At 43.0% G+C, this 17,916-nt stretch overlaps 1 protein-coding gene across 1 annotated transcript in view; it reads right to left on the bottom strand.

Annotated features, from left to right (window-relative positions):
• Positions 1-407: 407 nt before the first annotated feature.
• The window catches only part of LOC115234419 (exosome complex component RRP46-like), an 87,776-nt gene continuing 70,267 nt past the window's right edge, over positions 408-17,916 (bottom strand). Inside the window, exon 6 of the mRNA XM_029805480.1 lies at positions 408-750. Within this exon, the coding sequence (XP_029661340.1) occupies positions 614-750 (137 nt within the window). The 3' untranslated portion in view covers positions 408-613. The remainder of the gene's footprint in view (positions 751-17,916) is intronic.

Genomic DNA, 17,916 nt, shown 5'->3' with positions numbered 1-17,916 from the left:
CGAGGAATGGGGAATTGTAATGAGCAGCTCGACAGTTACAAATGACAGGACGGAATTCGCGAACTGCGATAGAACCCAGCTTCTGCCTAAAGGCCGCTTTACACACCCGAACGGAAATGTTTCGTCCGTCGTAGGGCAATTTCACCTTACCCAAGGTCGTAACTCCGTGCTTTTCAGTCTGCCTTCGTCAAAAAATAATTTCGAAATAATAGTATTTTTTAAGAAAAAAGTTTGTACGAAACATAAGCGAGTTTATCGGGAAATTTTGCGCCACGAATGGTTATCTTGATCAACGGTTTTTATCCTGATTTTGGGAAGATCTTTCTATCTTCGATTAAAAATTTATATTTTTTTCTCTTTATTCGTTCGAAATATTATATATCCAAACCCCTCGCGGTTGACGATGCCATAAGAATCTTGCGTCCCGATACTTTGCAGGCTTCGCATTTTCTAATGTGAAGCGGACCTAAAGTCCTTTCTCTTCGTCCTGATGATACGGTAAGCCTGCGCCACACTTGAAGTAACATTGTTGCTTACATGTACGCATTCCGAACGTAGGGCTCGACGTGTACGGAACGATAAGGTATGTTGCTAACGATGCCAACGATGCCGGTTAATGCGTCGACGGCCGACACCGGAGTGAGAAGGGATGGTGGTCGAGCGGACGATATGCTGTCCATGGTCCGTACTTACAAGGAATTTGTGATTTCGTTGGTGACGTCGAGTCTTGCGCTTCATTTCGCGCGATTCCTACAATGTAGAGAACATTTTAAAACTATCATAATCAGAATGTTTAAAGAGAGATCAAAAGAGTACAATTAAAATAAAGGATATTCTTCTGTTTATATAAGAATATTTTAATTAGTTTAATTATTTTAGAGAGAGAATTAGAGCCTTTTTTTAGCCATAATTTTCTATTCCAAGGCATTTTCTTCATCTTTATCAAAAATCGATATAATTTCGTTACTTCTTCCACCATGCATCTTTAGCAACGAAAAATTTTCTCTAATGTACGGCAAGATCCTATTTTTCCACGATACGAGAAATCCGCGGTTAAGGCATCGGAGAGAGAAGACCTTCCATCGGGAAAAGTGCGGATAAAGCGCGAGATACCACAGAGGTGGATGGCGAAACCGCGAGAGGACTCGAAAAGGAGGCGGAACAAGTCTCTGATCCCCCGGGGAGCGGAAGAGACGTCATACCATCGTATCCGGGATCTGATTCGGAATAAACGGCGGAAGAGATATTCCGTCGGACGGTACTGAGGGAGAAAGAACATGGCTAGACACGCATCTCGGTGGTCCTCGTATGTACGATTCGAAGATATCTTGTATGAGAGAGGACACACACCGCTTCTGTTCTCTATAAGAGGTTTTATCGACTTGTATTTGCGGTGACCCCCTATCGCGCCTTCCTCGCGGTTCCCGAATAACTGTTCTCTCAAATTGGATGCGAGCTGCTATCCGAATCTCTGTAATCGTACGCAATCGTCGCGCGAATAACAATGTCGACCTTCTCATTCGAATACTCAACTTGTCTCTAAAACTCGATATGATTTTGTATAGCATAAGAGCTTCTATTTTATCGAAACTTTAATTATATTTCTTATCGTATAAAAAATTGAAAAAGTTAATACAAATCTACATTTTGTCATCATTTCTTTCTTTCTCCCTCCCTCCTTCTGATAAACGCAATTGCAACTGTTTTTAATAACAGTCTGAAAAATAGATATTTCAGTTTTAACATTATTTATGCATTTTTTAATTATTTTAACTTGGTATCTCCAATTTTTGAAGGAACATCGATTTTTCTTTACATTGAAAGAGATAACTTTCATTATCCATTTTACGGTAATACGAGGCCAAGATATATTGGAAGAAAAACGGGCACGAATTTTCGCTCGCCGGCACTCTCGGTGTGCTTCACCATTAAATCGCATCGGAAGGATTACCATCCGTCACGGACCGTGGAAAGACTTCAGCTCATCTACCTCGCGCACGAAAGGAGCCTGATGAGGTTCACGAGGAGGTCAGTCGGAACTGCGCCGTTACTCTTCTCCGCGGAGTTGTTAATAACCGGTAAGCCTGTTCGCGGTTGCAGATCGAGCTAATTGGATGCAAATAGTAAATACGGGCGGAGAGGATATAAAATTCGCCGGTGTGCGAAGAAAAGAGAGCGAGGAAGAGAGGTCTTATACACGAAGACGGTCAAAGGGCGTTCGAAGGAAGAGCAGAGGGAGTTGGGTCGTCCTTAGCGGAGGAGGATACGGGAGGACGAAGGAAAGGTTCGGTACGTAGCAATATACGGGAGACTTAGCCGTGATAAATCCTTATATATGAGGCCGCACCGCGGCGGCCCTCTATATGAAACTCCCTCCGGAGCACCCCACGGGATTACCCTTATACCTCTCTGGTCGACCTATACCGTCGGAGAAAAGTCACTACGTTGCTACGTAGGGTAACGTCGCGCGTCCTTGTGTAGAAATAGAAAACAAATGAGAAGTCAAAGGAATCGGATTTCCTCGCGATCGATTTATGGAAATGGCTAATGTTGATCCTTGGTATTTCATGACTTGTCGATTAATCTCTTTGATTCAAGATTACCTTTTAAATGCGAGAGTGATGTTAATCTTGCAATCAAATGTATATTGTATTAATCATTTCAAAAATACGCAACGTATACGACTTTTCCGATGAAGGAAAGGCTCTCTGTTTTCTTCCTTCCCTTTTCCTGTTACATCCGAATTTAGGAAATGACGCGCGACGAGGAATGACGTGCAATTTGGGGAGTCGGCGAGAGGTGATCGCATATTGCGGAGCCCGGCTTGCTACCCGAGTTTCCGCTACGTTTGACATTATAAAGATCCGTATCGGCGGCTATAGTGATTATCCGCGATGGCGACATAATCGTTGCGTCGTTAACTCTTAACGGCGGCACGGCGTAATCCGGAGCGAGGGGTGCACGGGATGTTTTGTTTTATCGCGTCGTACTGGAAGCAGTTGCACCGTCATTCCGGAAAAAATTCCCAGCCCTCCCTTTCCCTCCTACATCCCCCCCTCCCCCTCCGTGTCGACACACGTGCACACATGTGTGTCATACGTGATTTCCGCGCGTTCAGAAATAAATCTCGCGCAATTCCGTGTTTTTAACCACTCGTTTCTGATCGCTCTAAGCACTCGCGCGATTACTGGCCGTGATGGCCGATCAAAAAATCATTCGAAAATCCGGTATCGCCCATTACGTCGTTCGACCGTGCAATAGCTTTTATTTGATTTATAGTGCCGCGAGCAAAAAAGATCGCATCGCCATTCGAAATGGCGGCAGGGATGGGGAATCATATATTTTTTATGCACCCTCGATAAATATCTCCGCGGATGCAAAAATTGTAGAAACGGCTTAATCCAGAGAAATCAATATATCTTATTGTCTGTCATATTCTTTTATGAATAATTGTTTTTCGCGCTTGACAAATTTTCCCTAAATAGTATTAGTATATTAATGTATAATTAATATAATTAATATATCTCACATATCATTAATCTTACAAATCGTTCCAATTTTCATCATCAATGTGATATATCCATATATTATAAAGGGGGGGGGGAAGAGATTGTTTTTATTTGACGTTTTAACGGCCAAGTGCCTGTTTTGAATTATAGAGGATATGTTCGACGCGCTCGCCTGTGTATTCGACGTTTTTATTTGAAAGCTGATTCGTTTTCCCCGTGCCGCTGAAATTTCCGGGGCCGCTGATGCGTATGACGTATGTAGAATATAAAATGCACAACGTATTATTGAACAATAGCCAGCCGATAATAGGTCCGAATGCGCGTCGGTGCGTGTCGTTAATGGATTTATGCTTTCTGCGAATAGGTCCGGGACCCGTATCTCGCGGTATGCGCGCGATTTCCTTCGCGCCGAGCGTCCGCGATAATGACCATCGATCGACGTACGCGACGCGAAAGCGAAATTATTAAGACGAATGAGACAGTCCGCGATGACGAACGCGTCGCTCTCGCAAACGATCCCGGGCGCGTTGCATCTATTATTGCGCGTTCTCTCGCAAAAATTGCCGAACTATAAAATCCACTCGGTCAACCGACGCGCTGAGCGGTCGGTCGGCTCACTTTTCGGCGGGCGTAAAAACATTGCGTGTCGCGGAGAAAAATATGAAACTTCCCCGCGCTATTAAAACAAAGAGAGTTTCGGGTACAGAGCATCAGCGGGCATAAAATGTTTGTCGGTTGCGATGGACGAATGGTTATCGCTGCGATTTTTGGTGCGGTCAATAAGTGAAAGAGAGAAAGAGAATGAGCGGAGGGAGAATGATAGCTCTCATTGGAGAGAAATAGAAACAGAGAGAAAAAGAGAGGGGAGGAGAGAAAGAGAGATAGAGAGAAATCGAACGACAATTATTATCGTGAAAACGGAATATCTCGCTGGGCAACGACGGCGGCTGTGCGCGGAGAGGAGGTGGTGGTCCACGCTGGGGTAATGGGCGAGAGAGGAGGGGGATGATCCAGCCGGATGCCATTCCCGGTTGCACCGGCCGTTTACAGAGAAAGAGAGGCTCGACAGGGGGAAGGGGGGGGCGGAGGAGTGACGGGGGATGATATTCTTTTATGAATAATTGTTTTTCGCGCTTGACAAATTTTCCCTAAATAGTATTAGTATATTAATGTATAATTAATATAATTAATATATCTCACATATCATTAATCTTACAAATCGTTCCAATTTTCATCATCAATGTGATATATCCATATATTATAACACATATAATAAATGATACATTCATATATATGCATGAGCATTACGTCAGCTGTGTTACGAAGGGAAGCTTTTCAATCCTCGGAGAGAGAAAGCGCGAAATAAAGTCATTATACCGGTCAACGCGGGGGGAGGATGGGGAGAGGGGATCCAGCCGGATGCCATTCCCGGTTGCACCGGCCGTTTACAGAGAAAGAGAGGCTCGACAGGGGGAAGGGGGGGGCGGAGGAGTGACGGGGGATGAAGGAGGGGGAGGACAAAATCGGACGCGAGAGGGGCGGCTGGTGCCGGCTGCCATTGTGTTCGTTATAATTAAAAACGCGATTCGCAATTGCAAATTGGAAAATGGGAGAGAGCGTGCCGGTCGGCATTGTTTATGGGCTGTTCATTGATTTTTATGCGCCGAAATTAATGACCGACCCGCGATTTCGGGGCGTCGCCGTATAATCGTCGACGTGTATGTACCTACGGGTGTCGTTATGCGCTCGTCCTATCGCGCATCGGATCCACCAACAAAAAAAAGAGAGAGAGAGAGAGAGCGAGAAGGGGGAGGGAGGGGGCACCGGAAGGGCACCGGACAAATGCGGAATTTGCAACGGGCCGGGTAACGAAGTGTGCGCCGCAGTGAATCTGCAAAATACTGATATCTTGCTGATACAAACTGCGCTACAACGGACGGTAAATAATTAAATAATTATCGTGATAATATTTTGCGATGGGCATCGATGATATCTCGTAATCGCTAGTCATCGTTAAAAACTACTGGATTTGTGCTCCCAAACTTAAAAAAAATTACCACTTCACACTTAAACAAACGTGACTTTCGCAAACGCTGATAATAGGAGATAACGAGTCCAGCAATTTTCAAGTTGCATCATTTATCGATGTTAAATAAATGAGTAAATTTAACCTTACTGTATAGATTTATGCATTCCGATGTATGTATGATTCACAGATACACGCGAAAAGAGGACACACTCTTCATTTCTCCCCGCGCTTTTCCCGCAGCAAAATATCCGAGCGATTTATCACACTCGCGTTCTTAAGTTGGAAGTTGAAAATTCCCGGCGCTGCTGCTCGACAGACGCGACGGTACGGTACTGCTATAATGCTATAATTAGCGTTATCGTCGTAACGGAGACGAGACGAGGTATCGGGAAAATTGAGGAAAAGAGGACGGAGGAAAAGTACCGCGCGGAGCCGGGAGACCCGGACCATTAGCCAATCTGGCGGTAATGCGATCGGAGCTAATGGCCGCACGGCATCCGATAGCTCTTAAATAACTCGCGAGTTGTGCGGCATTGCACGTACAAACACACGCGCCCGACTCCACGCACACAAGCTAACTCCCGCGCTCCCGGGATTTATCAATTCGGCTGAACTTCCTCCTATCTGGACTCACCGCGAGAGCTCTCGGCATCGGCCGATGAATGTTTACTGCGCGCGGATTGCATCTGGCAGGCTCGAAAATATTACAGGTGAATAATATAGCCAGATCAAATATAACAATTAACTCTAAACTCTAAACAGCGTACATACCCCGTAAGATACGTATATAGCTCTTCGGCTGAAATCAGTCGCTCTTTGGCGTTTACGATGCATCGCAAAATGCAGGGAAGGGGAGGAGGGTGGATTAGTAATATAAAATATTTTTCATAACTGCCGCACAACAATGTCATTCCATGAGATAACTCGAATAAATGAGAACAGCCGTACATAGCCTTTTCAGCCGTATAAAGTACCAAACATTTTTCATCAAATTATCATTTTTCAACAAATATATCTTTCGTTATTTTTGAATCAGCTTTATTTTTTTGCGCGAGACTATATATTACCTTTATTGCCGCAAGCACAATTTTTTTATTTGATGGTGATGAACATTTATGTCTACAATATCGACTACTAAATCAATAAAAATTTGCTGCATTTTACCGCAGTAAATTTAGATGCACTATTAGTATAGATGATATTATATATAAATGTACATTGTTTTAATACCAAACCATATTCTGGCGTATCAATTTCTTAAACTTAATCTTTATTCCAATCGATTCACATTTGCGACTTGTATAAAGCTCTCCTCTCCTATATTATTTTATATTATTTCTTTAAAAATGTAAAGAAAATATATAATATATATCGAGTTGTGCTTTCAATTTTTTCCGCGCGCAGCCACTGTAATAAAGATCGCGGTCGGAAAACCATCGGGTAGTAGTGATTTTTTAAGTAAGTATAAATCCGAATGATGCGCTCGTAAAAGACCGGTGATGTTTCCGCGCAACGGCAGAAAAGCGGAAGAGAGCGGCCCTCCTCGCACGCCGAAAAGTCCTCGGCCGGATCGAGAGATCTTTGACCAGGACGTCTTCTCCTCCGCTCATGTCTCCGGTTTACGTGTCGACATTACATCGCCGACTTATGTCGGTCGGATGGCCGAGTTTTACGACATTCTCCGTCGTTTTTCTCGAGCGAAGCCGAGCCGCGAGTCGAGAGCGGCGACCGCCGCTCGTACGTGCACGCGCGCGGAAAAGAGTCGCGTATATAAATGCGCGAAGAAGGACGATGGTTCATTTTATTATATCGTAACCCGCGACGCGGCAGGCTTACGACTTTCTGATTGATAAGACTGCCATCAGAACGAGCTGTTTCACGGCCGTACGGGCTCTAACGTGCGGCTCACGTTATTACGGTTCAACTTTTTAGGCCCGGACCGTCCGGCCAACCGAGAGCGAACCTTGCGGTCCACTAATCTTTGGGGATCTCCGAAGCGACCGGAGTGAATGATGCTCGTCCCGGCTCTCTCTTTCTCACTCTCTGTCGCATATATCGCTCCTTTATTTACCGTGTTGCACGATAACTGTGATTCATCGTCGGACATGATGGTTTATAAAAAAAAAAAAAAAAGAATTGTTTAAGCGCGTGTCGCAAATGGGGTGTTTAATTATGAGTGTTTAACTTCCAATTTTTTCCTTTAACGTTCGTTCAGTTAAAAATAGCGCGAGATAATTGGACGGACATAACGCTAGCGTGCGACGCGAGATCGTGAAAAATTGCTCCAGCCGGGTTATGCCGCTAATCTGCGCGGTGTTTTCAGCACGCAATGAATGTAAAGCAGTTATGAAACCCGTACAAAATATTTGCGTGATTAATACTCGCGACAGTCTAACAAATCGTCAACGCTGCCTCGCGACAGCACAGAGAGCCATCGATAGAAATACAATAGAAAGAGACGGAGAGAGAACGTGAGTTTCTCACATTTTTTTTCGTTCTATTCCATCTCCAAAATTCGGAATAGTCGAAGGAAAGAGGAAGTCGAAGACGCGTGACCACGGCGAAAGCATTTTTCGCGGCAAATGTCCCGTGACGGTGAACAGTCGCCGCCACTCGTGCTTTTAGATGTCCACCCCTAAACAAATTTACGTTCGGCCGGCAAATAAATGTTCGGCAATAACCGCGCCCTTACGTACTTCGTCGAAATTCCGAAAACCATTTGCGTCGTACCTAGCTACGCCTCGGAAACATTACGGTTCGTAAGCGCCAAATTTACACTTCTGCGTTCGTCCGATGCGCTTAAATATTAAGTCTCTTTTCGGTTATCGTAGAAAGTACACATTCCCTTAACGATATATAAGAATAAAATGAATAGGATAGTGATTTAAAATGATGACATAATAATATTCTATCCACAAAGGCATATTAGGGAACAGATCTTAATGATAGGACGGTAATTTTCTATGAGTATAAACGCTACTCGATAGATTACAAGAGAAATTCCGACGAGACGCAGAGATACGAGATTCTTTGAGGGACATCGATTCGATTATGGGGATATCGTTCTGTGGAACGCATAAATTTCGTGTCCCGGTCCACAGGTAACCATATCCTCGTGAGACACCATCCTTTCGGTCGGAGGTGATTCATCTAATCTAAAATCTTGTCGCTGCCACATATAAGATTTCCCCAGCGGTGTATCGAATTATTTTGACCTGTCCATAGGAGAATACAGCGTATCTTTCGCATCATAATAATCCACACAATCTCTTCTTCGTTATTAAAGTTTTTATTGATTTTGTTATTTAAGTGTTATTTTTCTCGGATCTCCGCAGAATACGCGGTGTAAAAAAAGTAACTTGTATTCAACATTCTTTCATATTGTAACAAGTAATTTCTTGTTTAACTATTAATTTTTTTTATTCCGTTAATCTTTTTATAGAATTTTTACACGTCCAAGAGATTTTATTTAAATTATACCTATCTTTATCTATTGCTAAATTCTTTGTAGAAATCTCGTCCAAGATTTTATTTAAATTATATCTATCTCTATGTATTTTTAAATAATGCGCAATGATAAATAAATATCGATAAATTAAAGAAAGAAAGAGAAGAAATGATTGTAAAATTAGAAAACATGTCCAACACTTTTACATCAAGATACATTTCAAAACTAACAAATTCTTCCTGAGGCGAAGAGTGATCGCTCGTCACCGCCTTCGAACGGCGACTATCTTCTTGTATGTCAGCTTATTTGTCAAAAGTCACCGCGATCGACGCATCAGTCTCCCTCTAAGCTGTTTAAAATATGCGGTTAATAATATTCTCACATTTTGGACGGATTGCCGCGTCAGCGCCATGCTCGACAGAGACGCGTTAATAAAAGGGCTTCGCGGTCAGATAGGTATCGACAATTAATATACGACGGTCCAGGGGGTTCGGGTGGTTCATGGCGCCGGGAACGCGACGCAGGGGAAGAGGTTTTCAAAGAAAGAGATATATCCCAGGAGAACCACCTAGAGAGATAGAAAGGGAGACAGAGAGAAAGAAGGTTAAGAAAAAGAGAACACGCAGATGGACAGGTGGATCTTGTGTCTTACTAGAATTGAAAGATTCGACCAACACAATGCCGATATTCGCTAATCAATAATAAAATTTAAAATGACGCTCCGAATTACATATGTCAATTATATCGTCTGGACTTCTCAGACGCATTGATTAAAATTTCAAATTAAATTAATTCGCCCGAGAATAGATTAACCATGTTTCAAAAGGAATGAAAGCGTAATGACTCAGGCCGGCGAAACATAGTGTCTCGTAAAATCAATTTTATCGACTGTACGCTGTCACGCGAATTATGCACGGAACGCCAATCATATTCCTTAATTATATTAGTTGCTCTGTTCTATTGTGCGAATTTTCTTGCGTCTTGCAAATTGACGAGAATCGTACGAAAAAAAATACGCCGCGACGAATATTTCATTGCTCGCGACATCGTTATCGGTATCTCTCTAGACATTTCAAAGCAATTAAACTCGTTAAAAAGACACGACTGCAAAACAGTTATACGTCTCCTGTTTCGTGTACCGCCAAAGCAGCAAACGTCGTTCGCTGAACGTCGCGTCGATAAATCTGTTTGAATCGGAAATCCGTATGTTGAGATACAAAGGACGAAGGATGCCACGTATATCGTCGATATACGATGCCGATATATACGAAATATCGTCGACCGTTCTCTCGCTGTAAGTTTTCGTGTCCAGAAGCGCAATACCGATTTTAATTTAGCTGCCTGCGATCGCCGGCTTGCGCCGGCGGTCGTCACCGCAAAGAATCGCAGGACGGACGTGATAATTATCGCCGAGTCAAAGAACGATCCTCGACGTCCGCGTTCATCGACACTGCACGCAAATACGGGGCGACACATGTATAATATGTGTATACATATATAGATGTGTACACGTTACCCCCGAACACGCCCCGGGGTCCCTTTTGATGTTACAAACACGGCACTGCGCTGTGCCGGGAAACTCATTTTCTGAAGCCTGTCCTCGGCTGTCCGCGGACCGTCGGCAGGCGGGCGGATTACATATTTCCATTTGGCAATCGACTGGCCTCCTCTCCCTGTCTAGCCGTGTGCCGCTTGACGTACATACGTAGCTTACTTTATACCGGTGGGTAAAAACGAATCCCAGACACGAGGCGGCCTCTTGTCAGCGGCTAATTAACGGTAGACGTCGACGCTGCCTCGACGGTAGAAAGGAACCTGTCACGTGTATTTTTTTCAATACGACCCGACTCTCCGATTCGCGGATTTCCATCGGCGATATCGATTCGCAAAATCGCGCGTCTTTCCCCGGCTTGAGTTACGGATGACGCGGCGACGATTCTTTTAGCGCTTTAGTTGAAACAATTCGAAGTAGATTGCGGGAGCGAATATCGTCGACAATTCTCCAACATTCCAAGACTCATATACATATATATATATTTATTTCTCTATTTTATAAAACATGCATTTTTCCTATTCGTGTCGAAGTATTTATAATCCTGTGTATATTTTGCGATGCGGACAACCGCGACGCAAACGAGCGAGCGGTTAGCCCGCAACCGTGGCCAGAATCGCGGGGCGATATTCACGACACCCGCCCAGATGCTCCCGCATCCTGCCGCACGCAGAGGACGCACCGCGGGTATTCGGACCGCGTCCGGCCGTTTTTCCCACCGCATCGATTAGCGTCTATTTATAGTAATTTGGCGCGATGCATTCCAGGAACTTGGGATTCCTGGAATAAGAGCCATCCGGAGATAAGGGATCGTCCTTGCCTCGATGCACAGCCGGACCGACGATGCATTCGCAATTCGCGAGAGGATGATCTCCGTTCTCCTCTCCATCCTTGCCGTGCATCCTTTCTCGGTGCCTCTCGTCTCGTTCCCTCTTCGTCAACGAAGAGAGAGAGAGAGAGACAGAGAGGGAGAGAACAAGAGAGACGACAAGTAGGACTTGCCGATTCGCGTCATGCGGCTACCGGGAAGCCGGGCAATGTCCTGCATTGCGATGCAACGGACGACGTGTATCGTCCGTCAATCATCCCAGAGACACGTACCCGTCATCGCGTACTCTGCATGTAATATAACCAAACACCATCGTGGCCAAACGTGTAAACAACGCGCATTGCCGTTTACGCCGTGCCGTCATCTTCCCGCGCTATCGCGACGAATTGACTGGACCGCGCGACGTGGATGGACAAATGGATCAAGATTTATTTGAGGCATACCGCGTGCGCGCGCTACGAAATTAAGCGGGAACTCGGAAATGGAGACAAAAACCCATTCGCTGAAAATGCGTTAACTGTCATCAACGCGTGCAAATCTATCCAGTAGGATAAATTTATGCGTTCAATTATGTGTCATATCTCAAGTCATATGTACTATAATACAAACGTTAAAAATAAAGATATGCACACATACAAATATATTTCTATATGTATATAGATATTTTTTCAATGTTAGTAGATTAACTAAGATAATTCTTTTTGCGTATCGTCATCCCAAAGGGCAGAGCGAAAGAAACGGCGTGAGGATGACAGAAAAGAACGATAGAAGACGAGGCCTCCCTCGTGGTCGCGGGAACAGTGCAGGAAGAGAAAGACAGAGAGAGAAAGAGAGAGAAAGCTCGGAGATGGTATCGGGTTGCGGCCGAACGAAACGTTGTTACATTCAAATTAGAGTGGACGACGGTATGCGTACCTGAGAGTCGCGTCGGGTCGTTGTCGTCTTCGGACGCCAGGAGGACCGTCCTCTTGGCGTCCAAGCCGTATATACGGGCGGTTCGCTTATACACACCGCGGCAACACACCGTGGTGGAGGACTTACGGACGAAGGATCGTATTCAAAACAGCGGGTGGCTCCCAAGCCCTCGAGCCGTCATGCGATCTTGTCCTTCCACAACGAGCGGGTCCCATCGCGCTCCGTCTCGAGGCGGAATTTCAATACACTCGTATATTTAACGAACGTCCGACCGTATCCCCTCTCCCTTCCCTTCCCCTTTTTCCTCCTCTTCCCGCGCGTTTTCGCTCCCGCGTCCTCCTCTTCTTCCCCCGCTTCTTCTATGCTACGTCTTCCTTTTCGTCCTTTTCTTATCCCGCTTCACCCGCTTATTCGCCCGACGCTTTTTCGTCCTTCGCCCCTACGTGTTCCTTTTTCCATTGAGTTTCTTCAGGTTCCCCTCGGTATACACCGAGAGGAGAACTCGTTCGCCGATCGCGGAATCGTCTTTTTGTATTTCCCCGCCGCGAAAGAGAGGAATCGGGAAAGACGCGTCGCGGCTGTGAGACTGGAATCGGGAATTTATCGTCAGTTAAACGGGCTCTCGTTCCCCGGCCATCTTATCCCGAACGAAGGCCTTTTGACGGACCCCTGGTGTCCCGATCGTTCCCTCGCTTCGGCCGCGACTCTCGAGACGCCAACAACAGAATTAGCGATGTAAATCGCAACGGCTGTTGCAACTCCGGCGAGGGAAAGAATTTTTAATATATCGCGCGATTTATTTGTTTAACGACTTCTGCGATTTTAACTAAAAAAGATAACGATATTTATACGTTTTGGAATTATAATAACGACCTATACACACATATTGATTATATACAACATTGCAACAATAGCAACATTGATATGAAGGATGTAAGTTGTTTCAATGCAACTCTTACGTAATAGCTAGCTTAAGTTGAATGATATTCTCTTAGACATAATAATATTTATCTATGCCCAGTTATTGATTAATAATGTGTTTGCGTTAACAAATTACTTCAAATGACGTTTCAAAATATTAAAATAAATTGCGCTTGACAGCGACGTATTCGTGATATAGAAATCTATTGTCATCTGGAAGCATTGTGACTATATCATCGTGTTTCTATCCATGTTTTCTTTGTCTGGAATCCGTCGTTACCCGTACGTTAACCTCCTGACAATTAACCTGCGTTACTTTGCGCACGTCGTATCGCGTGCCAGAAGTTTCCGCGAAAGGAAGAACGCGCGATGCATTTAGCCGATCGGCAAGGTCGTTCCTGCGATCGACGGTCTCGTCTTCCCTTCGATTGTTAATGATCTCAACGTGTGACTCTCCTGTCTGCTAAACTTCCGTTGTTAGCATAATTTTCGCATTTGTATTTCTGTCATATTTCTCTTTAGTATTAAACAGTATTAAGCAAACTGATTTACTTTTATGTCAGAACTTATCTCAAGCCTTATATTTTGAGTTTTATTTATTATACATGTTAGAAAAATGATTGCTTATCATTAGACATGAATTATGATAACAACAATATTTAAATATTATGTCATATTTTGTTATATGCATCAATTTATGTTATACTATATTTAAAATTTAAAAAAAGTAACAAATGTAATTAATAATAAATACTGTATTTTATGGGCAAATTTTGATATCATAAAGCTGAAATATGTATATTAAAAGATTTCTGTTAGGTATATATATATATATATGTCCTTCACGCTAATGCTACAAAAAAAAACCGACAAAGAATCTGGACATTTCGAACTACAACCCTCGACAGCAAGAAAACGATAGCAAGATGAACCCTCGCTCTACGCGTTAATTGGCCCACTTGGGGATTTCTGACGCTAATACACGTGCAGTTTTCTCCTGTCGTAAGTTTCTGCCACGTGCCATACATCCACGTTAAGCTTTCTTACTAATGTTGTTCAATAATTCAACATATTTTCTTTATATCATAGAAAGCATAAGACATATTGCAAAAAAACACAGCTATGTAATTTTTTTATATATATTCCGAACAAGTTATAAGTTTAAAGTATCTTTGGCATAATCGTTGAGAGATATATTCTAGTATGGACCAAAGTATCTACGATACACGTAACGAGACCGGAAAAGATAATACTTTAAGCGCGCGATATCGGTACGGTTATCACTTCAACCTCCAGGGTATTTCTGACAGAGAACATTACGAGTTTTGCCGCACAAAGAAGCGGAACCACGCTGAAAGAAGAGTGACGCCCCTCGAATAAAGTATGGCTCTGTTTACTCCGAGCTAATGGCCGTTGGATCGACCATCGTCCACCATGTAACTCAACTGACTCCGCGCTTCCTTCACATTTTATAGACGTATATATCTACTAGCTAACGATTAAGAGAAGCGGCGATTACTGAAGGAAAACTAAGAAAACTAAACGCAAGAGTAAGTGTTCTTTCTTTAACTAGATAATAATTTATACCGTGACTTGAAAGGAGTCGGAGGATTAATTTAAAATAAAAAAAGGATTGATATTATCGAGAAGAAAATTTACTAGGAAGTTTATTAAAAATATATGATTACTCCGAATTTTATAGAGTGCATTAAATTCATATCTATAAAAATCTTGTAAAAAATTGTCATTACTAAAGTATTAATAAAAAAAGTTAAATAAGTAATTAAATTAAATTATAAAAGATTTATGCGCACGACATATATGTAATATTTTGATTCAATCGCATCTTGCCCATCGCACCCCCGCTGATATTTCCTGACATAAATGTATCGAAAGACAGCGTCGCTTTCGCGGATAATAAATTGTGATTGACAATGGTATGAGGAAGATGTTAGACCTCCGCGGGATATCTACGTCCAATGCATTGTGACATCTCTGTCCAGAAGTGGCAGGGGCGTACATTGTCTTCGCCTTCATCTGCTCACCTCTCGACCCTCCTTTACATACGTACGATACACTGCCGCGACAACAAGAGGCATGTGCCTTTAAAAAAAGAGAGGGAAACTACATATTACTTTTATATTTAAAATTACTCATTCTAAAATTATTACTGCTAGAATTTTATTATTTTATCGTGTAGCCTGAATTTATTTATAGAATTATAATCACTCAAAGAAATTTTTATATAAAATAGCTCGAAAATTTTATTTTGGGAAAGTGTTATTTATCGAAAACAGAAATTGTTTTCGCGTAGAGTGCAAAGAATGCAACATCGCGTTTGTTTATAACTTTCACTACCAACATTGGACGAGTCATCGACTAACAGAGGGCTCTTTGCATAACGCCGGCTGCGACGAGACAAATGGCGATCGTTTGGACGCGAAGCGTCGGAAGTAATGGCTGCCCTTCTGGCCCTCTTTTTCAGCTTTTTCAGGCCAGCATTATTGCATGGCCCGGCGTGTCCCCCATTTCGCCGTGCTCCAAGTACGAAATAACGAGAGTGCGTACGACCCGTCCGTCCGACGCGCTTTACCCCGGCCGCATATAACCGCCGAAACGAACCATTTGTCATCTGTAATTAAAGAATAACGTTTTCCTCTTTGCGCCGAAGGGGAGAGAACTCGCCGAGAGCGTAATCTCGTTCCTCGCCGCACGCTCCGCGTAATCTGAATGCGGGGCCTTTTTTCTCCTTTTATTGCCACGATCATTGGAAATACATCCGGACGCGATATATATTAAACAAAAGTTAATCCCGCGATATAATTATTATTTTATTATATCGTAATTAATTATCGAATTAATGCGACAATTAATCAGGATCCGCGTGTGCGCCCCGACATACTTCATAAATATTAATCTCGCGATAATTACTGAGCCACGGTGCAAACAACGGATAACAATTTGCACGTTTTAACGAGGCGCGTTTGGATTTGTTTCAACGACAAAAGAGGAAACGGGGGTTTCCTGATTGCGATATCCAAACTATAATACCGAGACCTATAATTAATGCACACACACACACACACACACACACACAGTTATAATATTGGTTATATTTAATAAAATAAATATATGATTAAATTTTAGTAAAGGAAAAATCGTTCCGAGTTTTGAATATTACTTTGTATATATACAAAAATACACGAATGTATATAAATACACGAATGAGTGCATAAACGTACAAATTTTCTTCTTTTTATCGAATAACAGTATGCAAAAACGCATCATGACGATAATACCGGCTATAAGACGTTCTCGGAAAGCCATTTCTCTTTACAAGCATCAGAAGCACCGATTTCATTTGACAATCCGGTCAGGCCTGCCCCCGACGGCGCGAACAAATTGTTATAATCGGCGCGACGCCTTAAGTACAACGGCTCCGTGACAAGATGTGGCAGGATAAGAATGATACGTGTCTCATTGTGCGACAACGGCGACGACCTGGTGAGGTGAGGAAAGAGAGGATGAGACAGAGGAAGGACGGAGAGGGCGAGGAGGATGGACAAGCGATCAGAGGCCCATCAAAATGCACGGCGTCTCTTCGGGCCTGATTCCCGATTGCCGAGGCCTTTGGCCAACTCGCGATGCCTACTTACGGACACCTGCACGCTGTTGCATTAAATCACCGTCGAAACCAAATTCGATCGTTTCGCACGGTGGTCCTCATCTCCATGCACTTTTATCGCGAGAAATGAGCGACTCAAAGATCAAGATTTATCGCGATATCGAAAAGCGGCTCCCGTCGAAGAATCGCGATGGATTCTTCGAAATATATCGATTCCGTGAATCTCATGTTTGCAAATTAAAGCATATTGAAGGAGATAATTAAGAGCATGTTCCGTCGAATTATTTCCTAATACGTCGGCTCTATTATACTTACAATAGATGCGCGGTAATTAATACCAAGACGTCTCATTCGACTTCGGTAATAATGAGACAAAGCTGATAATATACGTTCGTTAACGAGGATCAGCGAATAATTAGCTAATTAGAGAGGAATATATCGCGAAGTCACGATTAGAAGAAAAGTATTTTACGGGCATTTCTTGCGTGATTAAACACTAGTTAGTGAAAGTGCAATGCTATATCGTTAACTCTCCTGTCGGCAAACTATATATTAAAAAGTATTTGAAAATAATTAAATAACTAATTAAACAATTTAAAATTATACAAAATTAAATAAATATTTTATTTAATTTTTCTCGAAGGTCCTGTTTTAACAGTAAAGTCAGTATTGTCAATAATACGCCAAGTATTTTTTATTAAAAATTTTATTCTTTTTCTTTTTTTATAGCATTAACACAATTATTTTATGGAATAAAGATGGCTCTAGAATTTCGTGATTTTGTCTATTAAACGAGACAGGTCGCATCTTCTGTCAAATATTATGCCAAACCTAAGAACGGTGTAGATGCGAGCGAAAGAAACGAAACGAGAAAGACAGGGGAGCGCAACGGCCGGGTCAGAGGGGCACTTAAGATCCGCGGAGGCTGATGTATTTATAAGGAAGAAGATTTGCATACGATGCAGCAGATCATCGATAACAAAGTTCTGTGTGCGGGGCGGCGCGTCTCAGAGATTCAAAGAGACTTTGCGCCATTATATCGACGATCTCTCTCTTTTCTCTCCCTCTCTCTCTCTCTCTCTCTCTAT

This window comes from Formica exsecta, unplaced genomic scaffold (genome assembly GCF_003651465.1).
Source record: "Formica exsecta isolate Colony F162 unplaced genomic scaffold, ASM365146v1 scaffold2, whole genome shotgun sequence".
NCBI lineage: Eukaryota > Metazoa > Arthropoda > Insecta > Hymenoptera > Formicidae > Formica > Formica exsecta.
Note: the sequence above shows the minus strand (reverse complement) of the source record. Positions and strands in the feature narration are given on the sequence as shown.